The sequence below is a fragment of the Anthonomus grandis genome, chromosome 17 (assembly GCF_022605725.1).
Source record: "Anthonomus grandis grandis chromosome 17, icAntGran1.3, whole genome shotgun sequence".
Classification (NCBI taxonomy): domain Eukaryota; kingdom Metazoa; phylum Arthropoda; class Insecta; order Coleoptera; family Curculionidae; genus Anthonomus; species Anthonomus grandis.
In genome coordinates, this window is record NC_065562.1 from 7,210,371 (window position 1) to 7,227,804 (window position 17,434).

Sequence of the window (17,434 nt, forward strand, 5' to 3'; positions counted from 1 at the left end):
CAGCTAGGATAAAAAACCAGCAACAATAATAAATTTACGGTTTGAAAAACATTTGAATTTGGATTTTGCCTTCATTTATAAGTCTTAAGAATAAAAGAAACAAATAAAACGTTCTTAAAAAACTAATTTTTTTTCCAGAATCAAAAGAAAAGAACGGCCCCTTGGAAGGAGAAAAACTAATTGAAGCGGAAAAATCTGAAACTGGAAGCGTAAGCTGGAAGGTTTACCAACACTACCTAAAATCTATTGGAACATTTACAGTTATTGCTACTGTAGTACTTAATATGCTATTTCAAGTATTTAGCATAGGATCGAATGTTTGGTTAGGTAAGCTACCTTTATGTTTTGCAATAGAAACAAAAAAGTATCCATATTGTCTCTATTGGCTAGTTCGAAATATTTATGCATTATTCTCAAAGAGACTTACATGTATAGCAAGGAGCAAAATTAAAATCTAAGTCAAAGTCTTATAAACGGTTAAACATACAGGAAAAAATTATACAGACAATATGAAAATAAATAAATATTAACTGATATCTAAAACTTTCATATTTTAAATGGCAATACATTTGAAACATAGATCGTTTAGTTATTTTAGTTTTTAACAAATCATTATTTTAAGATTTGGCACCTTAATATCACAAGAGATAAGATATATAGATCACAACTTGCATCCACATGCATAAATATTTATTTTTTCAAATAAAATATTCATTGCCACAAAAATACTATTTAACGATTCAAAGCACATTAAAACTAATGCTTAAATTCTACAGTAATACAAAAACTTGCATGAAAAGTATGGTTACGTGTTATGGTCGCCCGACTAATATAAGAGCTCTTATCACATCTTGGAAAAAATACATTTGAAATGAAAAAAAAATTTTTTTTTTGATACAACATAAACATAAAGTTTTAAATTCGGATTATTCTCACTTGACTTCAGTCCATGATTTTCCTCAAGATACAGGCATAAAAGTCTGACAATAAGGGTGGAAACTTAATCTGCTGGAGACAATGGAAATTGGAAAACATTTTTAAAAATCCAGATTTTTTGAGTTTATACGGAAAATTTACATTCGAGTTTAATTAAACGTAATGCAATTCGTTTAATACTTCTTCCATATCCAACTTAAATATTTGATAGATTTTGTTTATAGGTAGATGTCACCACTCCCATATTTAAAAACTTTGTTTACATTTATGTTATGTAGGGGAGAGGTCCCTATTTTGGACCGGCTCTTATATTGGACCATTGCCTTTATTCGAATAAAAACTGTGCCAGGCGCCATTTGTTGGCCGGTGGATATAGCTTATATATTTGCTAGCCGCAGCCCGAAACAAGAGATCTGTACAGTTCGGATAATTCGGGAAATAACATGTGTTATGTTTTCGTGCTGGCTGATGTAATTTTGCTGTTAGCTTCTTAGGGCTTTATTTTTTTACTGGTGAGTAACTCTGTCATCTGCCTACGTATACATTTTAAACATGTTGTCACCTATTATTTCGCCTAATAGTTTACCTGTTTTTCACAACAAAACCGTTTTAAAAACGACTATTTTAAAGTGAGGTTATAGTATCCTAAATTGAACCACTTAATAATTCTTATTTTGGACCGGTCCAAATTAAGCAACTTTTTTTTTTCTTCAAGGTAAATATGTCACAACGTGGAAAATATGGAAAATGGAACGAGGAAGATATGAAACAAGTCTTAATTGCCCATCAAAATGGAGGTATAGGTTTAAACGAAATAGCTAGAAGGTATAAAATACCGAAGGCAACTTTAAAACGCAGAATTGACGACAAAAACAAACATGTTTATGGAAGTAAAAAAAAATTTGGACGAGGCGCAGATCTTTCACCAGAAATTGAGGAAGAGATAGTAAAGCATGTTCTAGAGCTTGAGAGAATTCCGCACAGGTTTAAAAATGGACGAGCGGGCAAAAAGTGGTATTATTGTTTTATGTCTAGACACAAAGAGCTATCGCTTCGCCAGCCGGAGGCAACTTCAGCGGCGAGGGCTGTAGGGTTCAGCAAGGAAAAAGTTGAAGCTTTTTTTAATTGCCTCACTGCTCTTTACGATAAACATAAGTTTGGTCCGTCGGAGATATATAATGTCGATGAGACCGGTCTTTCTACAGTCCAGAGACCGCAAAAAATAATTGGACAGAAGGGTAGCATCAAATAGGATCTCTTACAAGCGGAGAACGTGGCATAAACACGACATGTGTTTGCTGCATTAATGCTGCTGGTATATACGTCCCACCGATGCTTATATTCTAGCGAATAAGATTCAAAGATGAACTCAAAGAAGGCGCACCTCCAGAAACAGAATTTGCTTGCTCAGAATCGGGCTGGATAACGAGTGAATTATTCGCAAAATGGCTAAGGCATTTCATTAATTTTGCGAAGCCATCTAAAAATAAGAAAGTACTTTTGATAATGGATGGACATACCACCCATATAAAAAATTTAGAAGCCATAACTTTAGCAAGGGATAATGGAATCATCATGTTGTCATTACCAGCGCACACTACCCACAGGTTAAAATCCTGTGACGTCTCATTCTTTAAGCCCCTTAGTTCATATTACAATCAAGCAGCAGATAAATGGCTTCGTGCGCACCCTACCCAAAATATTACGCAATTTCAGGTATCAAGATTACTGGGAGAAGCATATGCAAAAGCTGCATCAGTGGGAAATGCTATAAGCGGATTTGCGAAATGCGGCATATGGCCTTTAGATCAAAAAAGCCTTTCCAATGTGAACATCGAGCTTACAAATGCGCCAAAAGACAACATTACCTCTTCAGTAAACGAAATGTCCCAGAGTACTTCTACTAACATCAACAGCCTATCCCAACATGCCTCCACATCCTCAGATATATCGGTAGAGCTCGCATGCTCCAAGCCATCGCCATCGCCCCAAAAAAGAAAAACCATTTCTGAAATATCTCCTCTACCAATTTTAAAGCGAAAATCGCGCACAGTAGCTTCCAGTTCTACGACAATAATAACTAGTAGCCGCTACAAGGATGCCCTTGAAGAAAAACAACATAAGAAAGTGGCATCTCCTCAAACCGTTAAAAAGGTATTTTCTTCTTCAAAGCCGACCTTCAAGGGACAGTCCTCTGCATCTAAATCTGATAAGGGAAAACGCCGTTTGCCGCAAAAGTCATCAAGTGAATCGGAATCGGAAGACGAAGAGTGCCTTTGCCTCGTTTGCCTATCTCCATTTTTGCAATCTGGTCCAGGGGAAGAGTGGATGCGCTGTGTTTTGTGCAAGAAGTGGGCACACTTAAAGTGCACCACTGGTCGTAATACTGAGTTCTATGAATGTATAAACTGCGAGTCTGACAGTGACTGATTTTTTTCTTTTATATACCCAATATTTTAGGCTTATATGTATATTAGTAAATTAATCTCAGAATTACATTTAGTTTTGTACTGTATTTGAATAGTTTAATAAACGTTTTTTCATTAAAAATAAAAAACATAGACATGGTCCAATTTAGGGAACTTGCGGTTCAAAATAGGAAACCAGTATCCTAAATTGGACCAATGACTCTATTTTGATTTGTTTTTTTTGCTAACCACAGGAACAGGTTTTAGCCTGTTTTGTAAGCTCTATACATTTATAATAGGCCTAAAGTTATGTACAATTTTTTTGTTACAATTTGGTTCACAAAATTTCATTTTACAGAGGTATTTTGTTAGGTGGTCCAATATAGGGACATTTCTCCTATGTTATAAGAAAATGTTGTAGTACGTTTTTTCGGATATAAATTCCATGTTTTCCAAGATATGGTCAGAGCGATTTATAGGTCTGATGATTCCATAGTGGGCCAATATATTATTTTAGCACAACCATAATTTTAACTAAATATTTTTGTCATACTCTGCACTTGTTTTGTTAAGCGTTTAATTTTCTCTTTTCAGGATTCTGTTAAACACATTGAATTTTATTATAAAATTAAACCAATGAATGTTTGGTTTACTATTAACTATGCTTTTTATTTACTATCAATTCATATGATTTCTCATTATACAAGATACATTTAAATATGATTTTGCAAGAGGAGTTAATAAAGCAATTGTTTTTTTATTTAATTTGTTTATTACCCTTGTCTATATTTCAATTTTTTCTTAGGTTACTGGTCTGAACCTCAAAATGCAGCAATAAACGACACAAATATTACAGTACAAATTTCAAGAGATGTTGGTTTAGGAGTTTATGGTGCTTTGGGTATTGGCCAAGGTAAGTACCATTTGATTGGTGCCTTACATTTCTTTATTTTAATTTGCATGTCTACTGTACCATGTACATAAGTAAACTATAGGAAAATTCTTAATATTACTATACGAAGGGTTTATTCTTGATTGCTCATTAAAACTTTAATGTATGGAATTTATTTAAATTTACCCTATTTTTTCAAACTTTATCTTAAGTAGACATATCAGACAACGATTTCGGAGCTGAAGATTGCCTAAGGAAAAGAAATAATATATTATGTGGTGTGGATATTCTAACAATATTTTTCTGTATACGAGCTTTTTAAAAAAATATACAAGATACAAATATAAAAGTCAAACACATTTTAACTTTGATGGTCATTAGCTTTTATTGTTTCTAAGTCATTTTGATTTTGGCAGTATTTATTTAGAATATAAAATCCAAGTGAGTTAAGACAATTTATCAGTATTGAGAGATTTTTTTTTAATCATGAGCGAAACAATAATAAAAAGTATAATAAAATGCAGGTGAATGCGCCATTCATTTTTTTATAGTTTTTTTTTAGATCAGGTTATTTTGCTTTAATATAATTTATACAATTAAAAAACAAAAATAATTTGTTAACTTTTTTTAATTTGACAACTGCTATATATGAGGAATAAAAAAATCGAGTGGGAAACAAAATAATATAATAGTTAACTTGTTTCCACTTACCTCTTTACCACCCAAACACCACAACTTTCTGCTCTTAGATGTCAGCCTCTTGCTTATCTGAAAACTCTTGAAAAATAATCTGCTGTAGCACCTTGCAAAGCTTCAATATTGTAGTTTTTTTTGTTTATTAAATTAAAATTGTATTTGTTACTACTGATTTAAGAAATGTTATTTTTAAGAGAATAATGGAGCCTATTTTTTAAGTCTCGACGTACATTTGCAAATATTTCACTGTAAATAGCTCGGCATTCTATTCTTCTCTACAACTATTCTTTCCGTCAGTTTGAACCAAGTTGCCTCGTAAAACAACAGAATTTAGGAGTATTTCATAATTGGCAAAAAAACGTCTTATAAGAGCTATGGATATCAATGCAAGCAATTGTTATATCTATAGAATTGCTATAATAATTACGGCAGTATCCTAAAACTTACTTAATTCCATTTCGACAAAATTTTATAAAATAAAACGGACAAGTTATGGCATGAAAAAATACAGCATTTAGAGCTTTTTCAGCATTTAAAAAAAATACGAGAGGGATACTAAGGGACATATCCCTTAAAGTTTATGAATGCTGATATATCTCAATCTAGAATACTTAAGACAGTTCGAGCAGTTAAAAAACGTGCTCAAAAATGTATTGAAGAACAAGGTGGTGTTTTCGAGCATCTTCTTTTAAAAAAAATGGTTATTTTATTTTATAAGGCTTTAAGTTGTTGTTAAAAATAAAGTTTGTCAATACAATTTAATTGTTTCCGCTTGGGTGTCATACCTTCATTAATTTGTAACATAGGAGAAAAGTTGTTTCCATTTAAAACAATGTTATTTTATTGAAAAATTCAAAAATACGATTCGCAATCGCCATGTGAAAATGAGCTAAGAAAAATTGAGTTATAATAAGAAGGTGTACTATTTTGCTATAAACATGAAATAATTATATTGTGAAATAAACATTTACTACGAAATTGTCTTGGTACATGAAACTAATTTGCCATATACAGTGGTTCACTGTTATTGTGAAAAAATTTCAAGTCTCCTTGCTTAAAAATAATAAAAAAATTCTTATTAACCTATGCTGGCAAATGCTTAATTTCTAAGATACATGGTGTTACAGTTTTATTTTTATTTCCGTTTTTTCTTAATAATTTTGGTAGTTATGCAGATATTTGAACGAAAAATGGCATCTGGGAGTTTTTTGATATGGTAAATTCAAATTTAATGTTACGAGGGTTCGCACAAGCCAGCGTTTAGAGATTTTTGGAATTAAAATAATAAATGCTTTACATTTTAACGTTTTAGATTCAAGATAACATCAGCTTTAAATATGGAATCTGGAATTTTTATTCACTATTCAATGCTCTTTTGAAACTTAATAAACAAATGTCAATATTTTATTAAGTTTTATTTTATATTTTTTTGTTACAAAATATTTTTTGTTTAGTGAAAAAAATTACCCAAAGTTCTTACGATAAAAATCTACTTTTAAAAAAACCACTTGGTGGAACATAACAGTTCAATATGTGAACCCTTAACTGCAATACTGGCCTCTATTTTAGGACGCATGGATTGGCGAACTCGTTCAAATATTTCGAGTGTGTGTTTAACTGTTTCACAAAATGCGATAGTGCGATTTCGTAATTCTTCCACAGTATCTACTGGGGTTAACTAAATCAAATGTTTAAGATCACCCCAAAGGAAAAAATCCAAGGAATTAAGGTCTGGAGATCTGGGACGCCAAGGCTCAGTTCCTCCTCGGCCTATCCAACGATTCGGATACACTGTTTTCAAATATTCACGTGAATTGTCATCCGCCCATAGATGATTATTGTGAAAGTCCATCCAGTATCATTCTCTGGAAAAATTTGCTTTAACCATGAATAATATTTCTCTTAAAAACTGGGGGTTTTCGCCCATTTTTTATGCACGCTGGATATGATAGGGGTATAAAAAGTTATTCTTTAAAATTCTGAAAACCGTAGAAGGACTTACATTTAAGTTTAAAGCAATCTTTCTAGTGCTTGTTGCAGGATTTTCCTCAATTTCATGAAGCACATTTTCTTCTACTCGTGGAATTGCTGCTGTGCGCGGTCTTATGTTACCAGTCGTTTGTTGTTGAAAACTTCCAGTGTCACAAAAGTGTTGATGGAGACGGGCAAATAACGTATGATGCGGGATAACACGATTAGGATATTTCTCCTCATAAAGACGCCTGGCTGCTAATGAATTGCCGTTGGCCAAACCATAAAACAAAATGCATATCGCACATCTCAATATTTGTGTAAACCGTGGCAAAAAATTATTAAACCCGTTCGTTATAATGGATAAATGGGTACTAAATGTATGTACGTTACAGGCCTTTTCATACATATTTTTTTTTTGTATTTCTGTTGCCTTTAGGAATTTGTTATACACAACACTCCTTATACATTTATTATTTAAATTTTTTAAAGGAATTTCACAAAACTTAAAAAAAAACAATTATTGTGACTTTTAAAATGTAATGCATTCATTATGTTAAGTCTAAATATCTCGAAAACGGTGGCTTGTAGCGACTTCGACCAAGATACTTTTTTTCCGTAAAAATAATAGATAAATCTACTTTTTTATTTTAAAAAAAATAATTTAAGCAACCACAAAAAAGATATGACACTTTTTTAAAGTATAAAAATCGTGTATGTAGCGCCCTCTACAAGTGCGAACCCTCGTAACATTAAATTTGAATTTACCATAACAAAAAACTCACAGATGCCAATTTTCTTTCAAATGTCTGCATAAATACCAAAATTATTAAGAAAAAACAAAAATAAACATTCAACTTTAACACCCTGTATCTTAGAAATTAAGCTTTGCGGACATAGGCTAATAAGGACTTTTTTTATTATTTTTAAGAAAATTTAATGAAACACCCTGTATAATCAAAGCAGAAACCTAATGATGACCCTATTTTTTCCTCACTTTTGTATAGTATATAAAGAAAAAAATTATATTTTTTATACATCCGTATACAGAAAAATATTTTTAAAATTAAACCTTTACCACTGCTCTCTTCAGATAAATCAGCACTAAACGCAATCTTCCTCGGAGGTTCCTTTGTCTGACTTAGTACAACTAATTTTAAATATATCTTTCTTTCTTTCTCTTAAAATTTTACGATTGGGTATTATTAAAATTATGAAGGATATGATCATTGGTAATATACTTTAATTTTCTAATTATCAAGTATATAGAGACTATGAAAATTTTGTTTAGAATAATTTTCTGGTAGTCAATTTCTCTAAGTTTACCTCCTAATATAAACAGCCGAACCATTACATAAAAATGTAATTTTAAGTTGCACTTTAAATAAATGAAAACAGATTAGTATATTATAGTAGTGTCCAAAATTATAGCAACTTTTAGTAAAGCTTAATGATTTGGCTGCCACCATTTCAATCAGAATATGATATTTATTGACTATTGTTGTAAAAACAATTATAATAAATATCAATTTGGTTTGATAGAGTAATATAAAACTAATTCTTGGCATAGCAGCCCTTTTGCTTGATAACTTTTGAAAAGAACTTATTAAGCTTGAAGTGGATTTAAGTTTAGATTAATTAATATACCCAAACAATTGGTTCTTCAATATGTTAAGGTACATAACTTGGTCTAAATCTTCTTCTATCCAATGAAAAATCCCCATTTCTAAACCCTAAGAAACGTCTACATTTCCTGTTGAAATTTCCATTATCTTTCACAGTGGGACTGATCAAGTATCGTCTAGTCTTATACATATGAATTAACTCATAAAGATCCATCATTTTTAGACCCTTTTTAATTGACCTGTTATTTATTGGGCATGTTTTTGAGCAAAATGGAAATCTTTGTTGATAGAAGTATTAATATTTTTTTTCCTAACATCTGAATAATTACATTTTCTATTTTTCTTTTATTGTTTTCTTACTAAAAAATACTTTTTAAATTTATTTTAAATCAATTTGAAACTAATTGAATTAAAACTTTAGTGTTATGGAGAAATTTTACGGAAAGGTTTTATTAAGAGTTTGTAGAAAACTCTACTAAAGGCTTTGGAGAAGTTAGTTTAGATAAAATCTACCCTCCAAGACTTCGAGTAGAGAGCTGTGGCTTTGATTGCTTTGTCAAATTCCAAACTGGGTATGACAAACAATACCTCTATAAAATAACCAATTTTCCAAAAAAATGAAAATGCTCGTAATCATCAAAATAAACCCATTGACATGATACTCTTTCTCCAATTACATTTTTCCAACTAACCCAATGGTGAAATTAGATTTTTTCTCGAAAGCTCATTTTCCAGAAAATAAAAATAATAGGGTTAGCTTACTACTAACATATTTATGTTATGATGATATGGTTTTAAAAGGATTTTTTATTAATGAGAACCTCGTTATGGTAAGTTGTAGTAGTATAACTTCTACGTTTTTAAATAGTTGCTATAATTTATGGCCACTACTCTATTTATACCGCGATCTTTTATAAGCTGTAAGTATAATGGGATAAATGAAAATACTAAATCGCATTTTTCTCAAAAAATCGACAAATCCTTCATAATTTTAAAAATCTTTGCATGATCTTACATTTTACCCTATTATAGTCTTTACATGTTACACAGCACATAATTATTTAATATACTTACATTATAACTATAAATTTTTATCTTGAGGTGATTTTTTAAACTAAATTCTGTTTACTTTTCTGCAATTATGTAGTTGCAAATCCCATATTTATGAAATTTATCCCATTGCATGCAATTGGCACAATTTTTACGAAACTGCTTTATTTGGTTTAGCTTAATAGAGGAGATACTTAATTTAATTGCGATTTTTTAAACATTATTAATGATGCACATTGACTATGTGGTATGCAGGATCTTCAGAACATTTATTTACGAATTTTACGATTAAATTATTTAATTTGTGTGACAAAAAATATAGATCATATAATCATATGCATTTGAGTTTTTTTTTTGTGGTGAAAATAAAACTTTTTGCTTAATTCCTTAAGCAAGTCAAAACTACAAATGCACTTTTATTGAGTGGAATTTCATAACTTAAAAATTTAAAACAAGATTCATGTATACAGAGCATCCCGAATTGCAGTGTCTACATTTTAACGGCGCATTCTGTGTTCAAAATAAGCCCTGGGAAGCGCTTCGAGTTCGAGACACAGGGTGTTAAAGTTTTAAGAAAAAAACGTTTTTTAGTCATAATTTTTTTATTGCTTGAGATATTTTCGTTAAATGTAATACACGCCTTTGGACTGATAAAAGGCATTTTTTGATCTGAAAGATGCTTTAACATTTTTATCAGTGGTTTTTACTTGAATATTCTTGATTAAAAATGGTACGCCACTGCTTTTTCTAAAAACAAATGATATTTCATAAATCCTCATTCAATTTGGAGCAAATTTAATTGGCCTGTTTTTCGTACGAGGGAAGGTTTTTAAGTAAAAAAATGAACACCATCTGGCGCAGATTCTATGTCACCCAAGCAACACACGATAGTTAAATAAACGTTTATTTCTGGTTTACACTAAGTGTACATTTTTGGTTGAACTTCAGCTATAAATATCGAATCAAATGTCCGCGTGATATACATTGACGAATTTAATATTATGTTTATGTTATTCACGTTTAACAAGAAGGTTTATTACATGTTAATAATATACAATTATTATTTCATAAAAGTATGGTATATTGTATACTATTTAGTTGGAGAAAACCATCAGGAACCACCAGGAAATCTTTAACCTTACGTTTTAAGCAGGAACTTTACTGACAAACTTTACGGGGCGATTCTCCAACAAAAAGTAAGATTTTTTTTACATGAATGTATGTTCTAAACGTCTTATTTTCGGATCTACACGGTGTTAAAAATTAAATAACTTTACTACCAATGTAGATATTTTTTCTTTGAAAATGCAGATATGTTTTATGCATTAGGGGGAATTTTTTCGACGTTCAAGCAAAAAATAATTTTTATCAGTGGTGTCCATAAGGGGTTTGTCGCAATATTTTTTGATGAAAAAAATTACGCCACTGCATTTTTCTAAAATAAATTTTATTTTTTAATTACTTGTTTAGTTTTGAGCAAATTTGTTTTCTTGAGTTTTTTTTATTTGGTATACTTATTGGGTTTCATACATGTTAATGCATTTTCTTTTTTTTCTAGATTTCCCTGTGTATGATATTCCATCATTACACTATAAGATATATACGCGTATAAAAAGTATATACGATATACTTTTTTGCTACACAGTGGGATATATGTGATATCGGGGTCATTTCATCAAATATTTAAGGTGTAGGCGAATTTAAAAACTAGATAGGTAAATCCTGTGTCAATTTTTTTAAATGCGGAAATGTTCTCTTTTTTGTAAACAGAATAGTACATGAAATACGTATATTCTACAGTCTAATAATATTCCTTGATTATATCCGGTTGATAAATAAATCAAATCCAAAAATTTACTAAAAAATCGTTGTATAAATAAATATATATTTAACGGTAATAATATATGATGTGTTGCTTGGGCAATTTGTATGCAAATGAAATGAATAAATGAGTTTTCTTGCAGCAGGATGGGAATTCCTGAGAATCCATGAGACAAAAACTCATAATTCACTGTCAAAAATGATTGATTCATTAATCAGATCTATCCATTGGAAGAATACACCAAAGCAAAACCAGTTGAATATCCTTGGATTCTACAGATATTGAATTATGGATTCCACGCAAGCTGTAAAGTGTAAATAAATTCTGAGGTACTGATATGAACCAGAATTTCATGAATCCTAATGAAAATCTGAAGCCTCTACCAGAGTTATTAGAGGCCAAAAAACTTGGAAATGCCAGTAAGTCTAAAGAGCTTGAATTCCTCTCATCCTTCCCTGAATTACATAAAGAATTTTCAAATTTCTCCAAGGAAATCTAACTGGAGCTGATATTCGAGGACATGGATGAGATCCTCAGAAGCAAACTAGGAAACTCGGGGTTCGCTCTTGAAAAACGACTGTTTAATGAATGGATTCCATCCATCAGAACTACTGACAAGGCCAGATGTTCATTTAAGAATCTTAATGGATTTCTGAAGCCTCACCAAGAGTTATCAGAAGGCAAATAACTTAAAAATGTCAATAAACCATCGTGGTTCTACGTCTGTAGCGTGTAAAGGTGTCAGCTTCTCTTATCCTTCTCTTAATGAAATAAAGAATTTCCTTGCTTAGAATATCCAAACTTCTGGAAGGAAATCTAACTAGAGCTGAAATTCGCGGACATGGATGAGATCCTGAGAAGCAAACTAGGAAACCCAAGGTTCGCTCTTGAAAAACGACTGATTAATGAATGGATTTGATCGAGTGGAACTACTGAAAAGGCCAGAGGTTCAAGGAGAATAAGGGATTTCTGAAGCCTGACCAAGAGTTACCAGAAGCAAATAACTTGAAAATGTCAATTACCTATCTTGGTTCCACGTCTGTAGAGTGTAAAGGTGCCAGCTTCTCTCATCTTTCTCTTAATGAAATAAAGAATTTCCTTGCAGAACATCCAAACTTCTCGAAGAAAATTCTGATTGGATCAGATGTTTGTGGCCATTGATAAGATTCTCATGAAGAGACAATCTAGGCAACTCATAGTTCACACTCTCAAAGAACGACTGATTAATGAACTGGTGACAAGATCAGAGGTTCCCTTAAGAATCTTAATGGATTTCTGGAACCTCGCCAGGAGTTATCAGAAGCCAAAGAACTTCAACTCCATTAGTCACATTCTACACATACACGACAATCTAGGAAACTCAGAGTTCACTCTCGAAAAACGACTAATTAATTAATGATTTCTGTTCATTGGAGGAACCGACATGAATCAGAAGTTCATATAAGGATGTTGGTTTTTTGGTTTTTCGTCTTGGACTAGGTGTAAAAACCTTGGGTTTGTTTGTTTTATCCTTCTATGAAGAAATTGAAGAATTTTTCTGCAGAACAAACTTGGTTTTAATTTTGTTAATCGAAACCCTTGTATCGTACAACAAAAAAATAGAGAATTAAATGTGCTCCAAACTGAGTGAGGATTTCAGAAATAATGTTTATTTTTAGAAAAAGCAGTGGCGTACCATTTTTTATTTAAAAATATCCCATTAAAAATCCCTTACCGAATACCATTGGTAAAAAAATAAAAAATCTTTTAAATCAAAAAACCCCTTTTGTTACTCCCAAGTCGTGCAACAAAATTCATAAACATATATATCGAGAAAAAAAAGTTATAACTAAAAAACATTTTTTTCTTACAATTTTAACACATTTACACATTGCAAATGTGAAAACGAAGCGTTTATCGAAATATGTTTATAAAGAAAATTAATGGTTATTTTGAAAACAGAATGCATGGTTAAAGTTTGGATACTACAATTGGGGAAACCCTCTTTATGGAATATTTGCTCTCATATTTTATTGAAAAAGTTTTAAAATTTGTAATTGTAGATCCTGTAAATTGAATAATGATAAGGATGCTTTTTTTAAATGGTTTAGAAAATGTTTTTTAAATACTTTGGGTTTAATATTTTTTACGAGTATCATGCTTTTAAGAAAGGTTCCTTTTTTAAGATTTTCTGAGATAACTAATAAATATTAAACCTTCTGGATTAGAAAGGAATGTATTTAAGAAACATTCTTTAGCTGTTATGAATAGCCACCTGTTTCAACAACCGCCAGTATCTCTTCACTTTTATACATTTGTAGTTATCACCTCATGTTGCTTTGCCTTTTATTTTGCCTGCTTCTTTTGCTTATTCTTTTATACGTTTTGTATGTATTTTTAGTTTTAAAAAGGAGGCATTTTGCAAGGAGCATTATTGTTAAAAGTGATGACCCTTAAAATTTAATGAATTAAATGTAACTCCTTTTTAAAATTACAGATTTGTATTAATAATTTTATCATAATTTGTATTTATTCATATATATTATTTGTTTTTATATTGAAATATATTATCAGGTGATACTCGTAATTTCATTTCTAATTGTAATAAATATAATTTTTACAATTAGAAGTGAAGTTAGGTTTTTATTAACATGGAATGGACTGTGTTATTTGAACATTATCTAAAAATTTGACATGAATATGAATTTTCTATTATAAGAGATGTCGAAATTCGACAAATATCACACAATTACCATATTCTTCCAACGTATGAAATAAAATATATAAAGAAAATACGTCTGTGCCATGTTGGAAAAAGAAACCTAAAACTTAAAAATTGCCAATTATATTGTAATGTTCCATTTGCCAATTTCAGTTATCGTAATTTTCCTGGCATCTCTCGCCTTATACGTCGGAACGTTGAACGCATCCAAGAAATTGCATTTATTATTGCTATCTAATGTAATGCGAGCACCATGTACAACATTCTTCGACGTCACTCCGGTAGGACGAATCCTTAATAGATTCTCTAAAGATGTTGATACATTGGATACTGTATTGCCTATGACGTTGAGAGGATGGATTTCTTGTTTGTTTGGGGTTAGTGTTCCTTGAAGATATTTACCATATACTTTTAAAGGCAGTTATATTTTTAAACATTGAAGAATATGAATGTGTATGCATGTGTATGGTGTCTCGCATTTAACACTTTCTTTATTTAATACATATGAGTCATTCAATGAGAAAACACAGTCAATGAGAAAGTTATTATTAAGTCTATAGGTGGTTACCGGGAGAGTGATTCTGGGACAACTGCAAGTCAATGTAACGCACTATTTAAACGAAAGTTAAAAGTTACATTACACGTGTTTTGCCAAACCGGGCATTATCAAATCTGTTAAAATTAAAGCAACCTTAGCTATGTGCAAATTATTAGTAACATCACTTTAAAATAAAAAGTGGTATTAAAATATCAAAATTCAAGATATATGTATACAAGCAAACATCTACACGGCTACATTAGTGAAGTTCCAAGCCGAATGATTAATAATTTCTTCCAAAAAATAGAGCTTTCAATGGCATGTTTTTTTTTAAATTAATTTACTTAATAAAAAAAAACCATGACGTTTCGTCTCCCGATTAGAGGCTTCACCAGATGACATTTACAAGCAGGACAATAAATACAGTATAAATTTGAAATCATGTTACAATAATTAACGTACCTGTGTCTGTATAAAATACCCAAAAATAGAAACATTAAAAGTCAAACAGACAGCAGACTAATATTATAAAATAATGATGCCTACATCAGGTACGAGTCTACCAATTTGGCCGTATCAATACCAAAACACTTTCAAAAAATATAAACAAAAAACACAATAATGAATAAAATTAACATTATAGAATTAGCGTCGATAGCTATACCCTCCCTACCTACTTAACTAATAATAATAATAATAATAATAATTTTAAGCTTTTTGACTTCCATTTTAAATGACTTCTATTTTCTTTTTATATTTAATAGCTAATTTATTGAATACCTTTATGCGCATGTATGTAAAGTCATGAGATTTAATTAAAACCACAAAAGTACAAACCAAAATATATTGTAGGAGCGTTATAAAAATTAAAAATAAGTTTATGTCATAGAGTAATTAAAAGTATAAGAGGGTTTAATCCCATAGCAACAAGTAGGTACCATCTTTACCCTAAACTCGATTGCAGCATCACGGATGCGGTCTAACCGAACTAAAATAATTGACATTTGTCACAGTCGCTAAAATAGTCTACTGTAATACCGATCCGTCATAGAAATGAAAAGCGTGCTATTCATAATTTTAGAATGGCGCGAAATTTAAAATTATTGACCCATTAAATCAATTTTTAACAGCGTAAAGGCTGTGAATCTCGATCACAAACTCTAAAAAATTATGAAATAGTGCAAGTGTATTAATTTAATTTTTGAAGAGGCTAAGAGTGATAATGTATGTAATTTAAGTGTATTTTATACATTTTTTAATTGAATTCGTTAGTTTTTTGACATTAAATTCATCAAATTTGCTTTTAAGCTGTTAAGTTAATGCATTAAGGCTGTTCAAAAAAATAAATTGTTAATAATGCACCTTTTCATTGATTTTTAGAGAATGTGAAAGAGATTTTACAGCCCAATACGCTATCAAAAAAAGATTTAATGGGTCAATTATATAAGACAATGTTTTAGAGATTTAAGTATAATATATTAAGTCCTATTTTGAGAATTAAATGCTCGATACTAACAATGTTAATTTCACTGTTATCAACAAATTAACAAGGGTAGGAGTAGAATTAAAGTCAATTGTAAAGTAAGTTTATAATTTATTGTCTTAAAAGGGATCTTGATACAATTTGTTTTTGTGCTGCTTTAGCACAACACTGTCCATGGTATGTATTTTGCTTTTTCTACATTTTGAGGATATGATACAAAAATTACAATTTATCAAATTTATAAATTAATTATTTATAGACATAAGAACTATATTTCTCAAAAATATGCCCTAAAAATTTTATGTTTACTACCTACTTTTTTGTACAGAGGGTACCCAAAAATGTTAGGGGAGTGGTAATATATAAAAACTAACCCTGTAATTAAAATATTCTTTATGGAGAGTATGATATTAAAAATTAGTTGACACTGATGTATACCTTAAATTCTAGATGTCATCGGTCCTTTTTCTTAAATATTCAAGGAGAATCCCTGGATCTTACTCCCATCTTATCGAAGTGAGGTACCTCTTTGAGTAGTGACCTGGTAGAATGGAAGTTGTTTCACTTATTGTCCTTTTGGTACTTCCTAGCAGCAAAGGACTGATGATACCTTTCGTCAGACCTAGTAAAAAGTGGTCTAGCATAATTATGTTCATTCTGAACATTATATGGAGATTGCTGGATTATGATAGCAGGTAATAAAGTCAATGTATCTTCCCAAGGTACTTGTGCCTCAACCAGTACTGGGGCATTTTGAATAATACTTGGGCCAGCAATTGGGAGAGCACACTTTCTTAAACGAGTATGTATAGTACTAGTAAATGAAATATCATCCAAATGGTCTTGACATAAATAACACCTTGTTGAGGTTGGGCTTAAACCAAGTATTTTAAACCATTCGTACCTCCTAATAATGTCACTTTCAGGAAATTTAAAGAAAATTTTATTTTTGTATGAATCCTCAATAGGCCAATAGTATGTATTAGAACAAGTAGGTGCCTTGCATTTAAAAATGAATTTTCCTGGTGATAACATTATTAGGGCAGTTTTAAAATGGTAAACAACAATTTTAGGTGACCTACAACATGGTGAAAACTATTTGATAAAAAAATTGCACTTACCCCATCCTAGGGATCTGAAACCACACAATAAAACAACAAAAAAGCTTCTATATGATGAAATTACACTTTAATCACTTTAAGCTGCATTTTTAACTATTTTTTGTTGAGAAAAAATGAAAAGGACACACCCAATGGACGCCAAAATAAAAAGGAATAAGCAATGGCGACGATCGATGATGCGAAGGTGGGTG

At 30.9% G+C, this 17,434-nt stretch overlaps 1 protein-coding gene across 3 annotated transcripts in view; it reads left to right on the forward strand.

The window, feature by feature from the left end:
- Positions 1–17,434, forward strand: part of LOC126746629 (multidrug resistance-associated protein 1) — a 169,699-nt gene that overhangs the window by 106,272 nt on the left and 45,993 nt on the right. For 2 of the 3 annotated variants that reach the window (XM_050454959.1, XM_050454958.1), the window contains exons 15-17: positions 139–327; positions 4,150–4,257; positions 14,255–14,478. In XM_050454959.1, coding sequence (XP_050310916.1) covers positions 139–327; positions 4,150–4,257; positions 14,255–14,478 — 521 coding nt within the window. The remainder of the gene's footprint in view (positions 1–138; positions 328–4,149; positions 4,258–14,254; positions 14,479–17,434) is intronic. The other variant, XM_050454960.1, reaches the window with a different exon arrangement.